General features: G+C 50.7%; 1 protein-coding gene across 1 annotated transcript; it reads left to right on the top strand.

Moving 5' to 3' along the window:
- The first annotated feature begins 1,625 nt into the window (after window positions 1-1,625).
- On the top strand, window positions 1,626-3,675 carry LOC109753374 (high-affinity nitrate transporter 2.3). Its single transcript, XM_020312285.4, has one exon. It carries the CDS (start codon window positions 1,885-1,887, stop codon window positions 3,427-3,429), a length of 1,545 nt encoding a protein of 514 aa, XP_020167874.1. The 5' UTR covers window positions 1,626-1,884; the 3' UTR covers window positions 3,430-3,675.
- Window positions 3,676-8,365: the final 4,690 nt, after the last annotated feature.

Below are 8,365 nucleotides of genomic sequence, written 5' to 3'. Positions count from 1 at the left end.
TTAATCGATTAATGTCTTGATTTGTTCATCCGCTGACGCGAGTTGTTTGTAGCGAAACGGCGGCTAGCGCCAGAACCACGGTTTGACAATCAGAAAACAAGGGAACAAGTAGTCGGAACTTTACAAGTTCCATGATTGTGTCATGGTTCCAGTTGCACCATGTGCCGTAATTCTCCTTGAGTTTGTTAACCTTAGAGAATGAAAGAAACACCGCGGTTTGTAAGCCTCGGCATGAGCTGATATCTTCTCCTCCATCGTGTTAATATTACCATGCTCCTCGTATGACACTCCGTTGCAAGCCTCGTCTAGTTCTACAGGCAAACCATAAGAAAGTACATTAGTGATCTAAAATGTCTTATATTTGTTTATAGAGAAAGTAGTATAAAATTATAAAGAGGCATTTGGGTGTGACAATGAACACTTTTAATTATTATTTTTTATCTTTTATGTATTTGCAAAAAGCATTTTTGACGGGCAGGAGCATAATAAGTTCTCAAGAGTCGAATCGGATTTCTGCAGAACAATATATGATCTCGAAAACTCCGCCTATGCCTTCTAGGCATAGCCGGTCTCAAGCCCGGGTAAAGGAGGAGGGTTGTGATAGGCTTGGCGAGCTAACGTAAAAACTAGTCAGACCCATAGGTATGAAACCCATTTGAGCGAGAGTAGTACTAGGATGGGTGACCTCCTGGCAAGTCCTCGTGAAAGGGTTTCATATCTAAGGGTTGTGATAGGATTGGCGAGTCAACGTAAAAACTAGCCAGTCTTTTGAGTATGAAACTTATTTGGGCGAAAGTAGTACAAGGATGGGTAACCTTCTAGGAAATCCTCGTAAAAGGGTTTCATATCTAGCATACCCCAACTTATTTGGGATAACAGACTTCATAAGTGTATGATCTCGAAAAAGGAGGACAAAGTATGCCATATGCTAGCTATGCTAGCCTAGTTTGTCTAAAAAAGAAAGCTATGCTAGCCTAGTACTAGTATAGGAAACAAAAGCAGACTATACATGCTTCCCGTACGGCGGCACTCCCGTACGGAGTTAGTAGCTGCTGCGTTGCCCGGGAGCACGCTGAAATCCTGTAAGCATTCATCGCCATTCGCCGATGATACTCCCTCCTTTCCGATGTATAGGGCTTAATTTAAAAATCTCACCAACCAAGGTATATGATGAGTGGTGGAATATTTTTTATAGTTTGCAAAAGCACCTAATTAATGCTCTTGTTTTTCTCAAAAAATTATGTTTATCAATGCATTAATTGCAATGCATGCATGCATAAAGTACATGCATGCAATGATTTAATGCACCTTGAAATCTGAACATGTGATAAAGAACAACCAAATTAAGCCTTATAAAATGGAAAAACTAAAATTTTAAGATAAGCCCTATAAACCGAAAAGGAGGGAGTATTTCACGGGTGGGGAGCAGGGGAGGGGGGAGCTGAGGCAGTTCCACTACCCGAGGAACTGACCGAGTTGGCCTCCAAAGTCAGAGGTCACACGATCTCCTCTACCCTCACAGCGACAGCAATACTACTACGTACGCCGTTTCAAAAGAAAAAGAAAAAAACTACCAGCTCGCGAACAAAACCCCGTGTCCTCCTCGGAGAACCGCTACGCGAGCCCTCCACACCACAGCGGTGCCGGCCTTCCACTTACCCGGTTCCATCACCACCGCAATCTTTATTCATCCCCCGTTGCCCTCTCGCCGTCCCCAACCGTTGCGCTACGCCGCGCGCACCGATCGAGCGCCGCTCCGGCTCCGGCTGCTCTATATATACTCGCCGCGCCGCTGAGACTGTACTGCATCTGCATTACATACCAAGTTGCCAACACTACACGGGTGTAGCAGCAGCAGCAGCAGCAAGGTAGCTGGCTGGTGAGATGGAGGGGGAGTCGAAGCCGGCGGCGATGGGGGTGCAGGCGGCGTCCAAGGGCAAGTTCAGGATCCCGGTGGACTCCGACAACAAGGCCACCGAGTTCTGGCTCTTCTCGTTCGCGAGGCCGCACATGAGCGCCTTCCACCTCTCGTGGTTCTCCTTCTTCTGCTGCTTCGTCTCCACCTTCGCCGCGCCGCCGCTCCTGCCGCTCATCCGGGACAACCTCGGCCTCACCGGCAAGGACATCGGCAACGCCGGGATCGCGTCCGTGTCAGGCGCCGTGTTCGCGCGTCTCGCCATGGGCACGGCCTGCGACCTGGTCGGGCCCCGCCTGGCGTCCGCGGCCATCATACTGCTCACCACCCCCGCGGTGTACTGCTCGGCCATCATCGACTCTGCGTCGTCGTTCCTGCTCGTGCGCTTCTTCACGGGCTTCTCGCTCGCCTCCTTCGTGTCCACGCAGTTCTGGATGAGCTCCATGTTCTCGTCGCCCAAGGTGGGGCTGGCCAACGGCGTCGCCGGCGGATGGGGCAACCTCGGCGGGGGCGCCGTGCAGTTCATCATGCCGCTCGTGTTCGAGGTCGTCCGCAAGATCGGCAGCACGGACTTCGTCGCGTGGCGCGTCGCCTTCTTCATCCCGGGCATCATGCAGACGTTCTCGGCCATCGCCGTGCTGGCGTTCGGGCAGGACATGCCGGACGGCAACTACCGTAAGCTGCACAAGAGCGGGGAGATGCACAAGGACAGCTTCGGCAACGTGCTGCGCCACGCGGTCACCAACTACCGCGCCTGGATCCTGGCGCTCACCTACGGCTACTGCTTCGGCGTCGAGCTCGCCGTCGACAACATCGTGGCGCAGTACTTCTACGACCGCTTCGACGTGAACCTCCACACGGCCGGACTCATCGCCGCCAGCTTCGGGATGGCCAACATCATCTCCCGCCCCGGCGGCGGGCTCATGTCCGACTGGCTCTCCGACCGGTTCGGCATGCGCGGCAGGCTGTGGGGGCTGTGGATCGTGCAGACCATCGGCGGCATCCTCTGCGTGGTGCTCGGCGTCGTCGACTACTCGTTCGGCGCGTCGGTGGCCGTCATGATACTCTTCTCCTTCTTCGTGCAGGCCGCGTGCGGGCTCACCTTCGGCATCGTGCCGTTCGTCTCGCGGCGGTCGCTGGGGCTCATCTCCGGAATGACCGGCGGGGGCGGCAACGTGGGGGCCGTGCTGACGCAGGTCATCTTCTTCCGCGGCACCACGTACAAGACGGAGACGGGGATCATGTACATGGGGCTGATGATCCTGGCGTGCACGCTGCCCATCACGCTCATCTACTTCCCGCAGTGGGGCGGCATGTTCGCCGGGCCGCGGAAGGGGGCGACGGCGGAGGAGTACTACAGCCAGGAGTGGACCGAGGAGGAGCGGGCCAAGGGGTACAGCGCCGCGACCGAGCGTTTCGCGGAGAACAGCGTGCGCGAGGGCGGGCGGAGGGCGACGTCGGGCAGCCAGTCAAGGCACACCGTCCCCGTCGACGGGTCGCCGGCCGACGTGTGAGGTCTCAAGAGTGCCCATACTACGTGCTCCACGTGTACAATGGGTGATACGATCGCGTCGCACGGCCGCCCGGGGTTTTGGCCGTGTTCCGTGCACGTACGTATACTACGAACGCACGCACGCACGCCGGCTTTGTGCTGCTGCTTCTAGTACGTACGTTTGGATTTGGTTTGCTCGCTTACCTTTGATACTCCGGATGTTGCTGTTTATGATCCCTTTGTGAAATACAGTTTTTCATTTTTGTGAGACGTGAAATATCGATGTTTTTGGAGTCAAACGGCAATGTCACTGTCCTCTTCTTTCTACGGCAGTCAGCAGCCACCGTGTTCACAGTTCACACAGCATCCAGCAGGGATCCAAGTTCTCATGTCACGTCTACAGCAGAGAGACCTATCTTACTTGATCCAAGTTCTCATGCACTGTTCTCATGTCACGTCTCATAATTCCTCTTATCCTCCGTTCTTTAATTTTCTATTTTCATCAAAGTTAAGGGCCCTCTTATCTGGCTGATGTTTGCCAGGGAGGGTGGCATATGCGAACGAATTCATGGCAGGAAGTGGCGAGGGGTGGCATTTTCTTTCCGAAAAGGCCATTTTTGTTTAGAAATTGTCATCGCTTGATCTTTCCTCCTCAAACTGTCATCAAATGACGTTTGCTTGCCACCCCACTCCCAACTGACGTTCGCTGGGTAATATCACCAAAAATTAAACCTTTTTATCAAACTGATAACCAAAACTTAATTTTCCAAAATATTTTTTTTGTTAACTCATCCAAATGTTTGCATACAAAATTCGTTTAAACATATATTTTCGTAACATATTAATTCAGAACTTGAGGATTCAAGTACACACAATTCAAATACATATCAAATTTAATCATTCCATCTCAAACATGACATACAATCCAAATGACTAAGAATCCAAAAAAATATGATAAAAGCATAAGGATCAAGTGTTATGAAGTTGCCAATGATGCCCAGCAAGATCTTGTTGAAGTTGTTCGTGTGTTTCTCGGTTCTCGATCCTTCAGTACGCTTGGAGGAATGCTTGGATCATATATATTTGGGTGGCGTTCCAGCTCCACCATGACACCATTATAGTGAAACTGCAAGTCCTCTGGGTCCTCTCTCATCCTCGATTATCATGTCATGCAAGATAACACGTGTGTGTCATGATCTGCCACAAGGTCTGAGGCTTCCAATACTTAGTTGGCGCATGGATAATCACAAAGCATTTTTTAAGTACACCAAAAGCTATCCCAACATTCTTTCTAGCAGATTATTGGCACGCTGCAAAATGAGATCTCTCGTTGCGTCAAGGACGTTGGATTGTCTTCACAAATATGCCCCATGAAGGATAGATACCACCGGGAAGGTACTATATCCAATGTTGTACTCATGGCCATTGACAACATAGTCTAAAGGTGGAGAGCCAGCGGCAACAAGCCTTGCAAAAAGTAAATCACCAGAGAACATTTGAGGTCATTGTGAGAGCCAGGCATCCCAAAGTACGAGTGCAAAATTAACAGATCATGTGATGCTACTGCATCAAGAATGATGTTTGAATCATGACAATGCCCTTTGTACTCATATTGCCATGCTACCGGACAATTATTCCATGTCCAATGCATGAAGTCAATGGATCCAAACATCATCGGAGGACCTCTCAATTCACTTTCTACCATGGGCATCTTAGTATTTTCATCAGTGGGAGCGCCCTAGTGTTGGGGAACGCAGTAATTTCAAAATTTTCCTACGATCACGCAAGATCTATCTAGGTGATGCATAGCAACGAGCGGGAGAGTGTGTCCACGTACCCTCGTAGACCGAAAGCGGAAGCGTTATATCAACGCGGTTGATGTAGTCGTACGTCTTCACGATCCGATCGATCCTAGCACCGAACATACGGCACCTCCGTGTTCAGCACACGTTCAGCTCGATGACGTCCCTCGTACTCTTGATCCAGTTGAGGCCGAGGGAGAGTTCCGTCAGCACGACGGCGTGGCGATGGTGATGATGAAGTTACCGGCGCAGGGCTTCGCCTAAGCACTACGACGATATAACCGAGGTGTGTAACTGTGGAGGGGGGCACCGCACACAGCTAAAAGATTGTCTGTTGTGCTATTGGGGTGCCCCCTAGCCACGTATATAAAGGAGGGAGGGAGAGAGGAGGCCGGCCAGGTTGGGCGCGCCAAGGGGGGAGTCCTACTTGGACTCCTAGTCCAAGTAGGATTCGCCCCCCCCTTTTTTCCTTTATCCCACCGGAGGGAAAGGGAAGGGAGAGAGAGGGGGAAGGAAAGAGGGGGGCCGGCCCCCTCCCCTAGTCCAATTCGGGTTGGGCAAGGGGAAGGGCGCCCCTCCCACGTGGCCCTTTCTCCTCTCCTCCAATAAGGCCCAATAGGCCCATTACTTCTTCCGGGGGGTTCCGGTAACCTCCTGGTACTCCGGAAAAATGCCCGAACCACTCGGAACCATTCCGATGTCCGAATGCAACCTTCCAATATATGAATCTTTACCTCTCAACCATTTCGAGACTCCTCGTCATGTCTGTGATCTCATCCGGACTCCGAACAACCTTCGGTTCATCAAATCACATAAACTCATAATACCAATCATCATCGAACGTTAAGCGTGCGGACCCTACGGGTTCGAGAACTATGTAGACATGACCGAAACTCATCTACGGTCAATAACCAATAGCGGAACCTGGATGCTCATATTGGTTCCTACATATTCTACGAAGATCTTTATCGGTCAAACCGCATAACAACATACGTTGTTCCCTTTGTCATCGGTATGTTACTTGCCCGAGATTCGATCGTCGGTATCTCACAAGTCTCTTTACTCGTTCCGTAATATATCATCCCGCAACTAACTCATTAGTCACATTGCTTGCAAGGCTTATAGTGATGTGCATTACCGAGAGGGCCCAGAGATGCCTCTCCGAAACACGGAGTGACAAATCCTAATCTCGATCTATGCCAACTCAACAAACACCATCGGAGACACCTGTAGAGCATCTTCATAATCACCCAGTTACGTTGTGACGTTTGATAGCACACTAAGTGTTCCTCCGGTATTCAAGAGTTGCATAATCTCATAGTCATAGGAACATGTATAAGTCATGAAGAAAGCAATATCAATAAACTAAACGATCATAGTGCTAAGCTAACGGATGGGTCAAGTCAATCACATCATTTTCTAATGATGTGATCATGTTCATCAAATGACAACACATGTCTATGGCTAGGAAACTTAACCATCTTTGATTAACGAGCTAGTCAAAGTAGAGGCATACTAGTGACACTCTGTTTGTCTATGTATTCACACATGTATCAAGTTTCCGGTTAATACAATTCTAGCATGAATAATAAACATTTATCATGACATAAGGAAATAAATAATAACTTTATTATTGCCTCTAGGGCATATTACCTTCAGTCTCCCACTTGCACTAGAGTCAATAATCTAGTTCACATTGCCATGTGATTTAACACCAATAGTTCACATCACCATGTAATTAATATCCAAAGGGTTTACTAGAGTCAATAATCTAGTTCACATCGCCATGTGATTAACACCCAAAGAGTACTAAGGTGTGATCATGTTTTGCTTGTGAGAGAAGTTTAGTCAACGGGTCTGCCACATTCAGAGCCGTATGTATTTTGCAAATATTCTATGTCTATAATACTCTGCACGGAGCTACTCTAGCTAATTGCTCTCACTTTCAATATGTATCTAGATCGAGACTTAGAGTCATCCAGATCGGTGTCAAAGCTTGCACCGACGTAACTCTTTACGACGAACTCTTTGTCACCTCCATAACCGAGAAACATTTCCTTATTCCACTAAGGATAATTTTTTGACCGCTGTCCAGTGATCCACTCCTGGATCATTATTGTACCCTCTTGCCAAACTCATGGTGAGGTACACAATAGGTCTGGTGTCGGAGTAATTGGCCACGGATACCCCGAAGGCGGCGAGACAATAATTCAAGACATCGGGGCTAGCAAAGCCCCTCAGTCCGACTGCCCAGCTGCTCCTGCCGGCTCCCCGTCCGACTGCTCTGCCCGGCCGGCTGCCGGCTGCCGACTACGCCGACTGTAGCCCGACCCGACACCGACAAGACCCCGACGTGGCGGCCATACCGCGGACTAGACGGCTGTACCTCGACGCCATCATGTATAGTGTCACTTGTCCCCTGGCACTGTTTATGAAGTAACCCAGGGGACAAGCATGACACCCCACCATACACCCTTGCTTCCATGCCACCACATAGCTTACATGCTAAGCTAGCCATGCCTATATAAGGCACACATCCATCCATCCATCCACCCTCACATGCACTGACGCACGAGCACACACATGCTCACGCCCACGAGCCATGAGCATGGCCGGCCACTAGAGCATGCCACATATGAGACATATACAAAGCCAGATGCATATGGCACTGAGCTTAGATACAGCTCCAGGAGCAACTCTGTACCAGATATACCACATATACTCAGACATGCAGGAGTAGGGGTATTATCTCTCCCGAGAGCCCCGAACCTGGGTAAACTAGCGTGTGCTACTCGCATACCCGCTCCCGGGCCTATCAGCAGCAGTCTTACCCTCACACTAAGCCCTTGTGGCATCTGTCGACTCGCAAGCCCCCCGTGAGAATACCACGACAGTTGGCGCCCACCGTGGTGTGGTACTATGCTACCACGCTGCTGCTGGTTTCGTAGTCCGGGCGGGACCATTTTCATCTTCACCGGCGCGGCGTCTTGCCGTCTCTCCAGTAGCGGTCGGTGGCTCGACATCGACACGCCCCCAGAGTGGCCGCGAGGGGCGGCGCGTCCTCGCCGCTGGCCTCGCCATCTTCATCATCTCTACCGCGACGGCCGTCGCCTCTCCGGTAGCGCTCGGGGGCCCGACATCGACGCGCCCCCAGAG

Source organism: Aegilops tauschii, chromosome 3, assembly GCF_002575655.3.
Source record: "Aegilops tauschii subsp. strangulata cultivar AL8/78 chromosome 3, Aet v6.0, whole genome shotgun sequence".
Taxonomy (NCBI): Eukaryota; Viridiplantae; Streptophyta; class Magnoliopsida; order Poales; family Poaceae; genus Aegilops; species Aegilops tauschii.
Note: the sequence above shows the minus strand (reverse complement) of the source record. Positions and strands in the feature narration are given on the sequence as shown.

Bases quoted from the DNA above. Each gene is read 5' to 3' on its own strand.
- LOC109753374 (XM_020312285.4), top strand. From the start codon at position 1,885: ATGGAGGGGGAGTCGAAGCCGGCGGCGATGGGGGTGCAGGCGGCGTCC.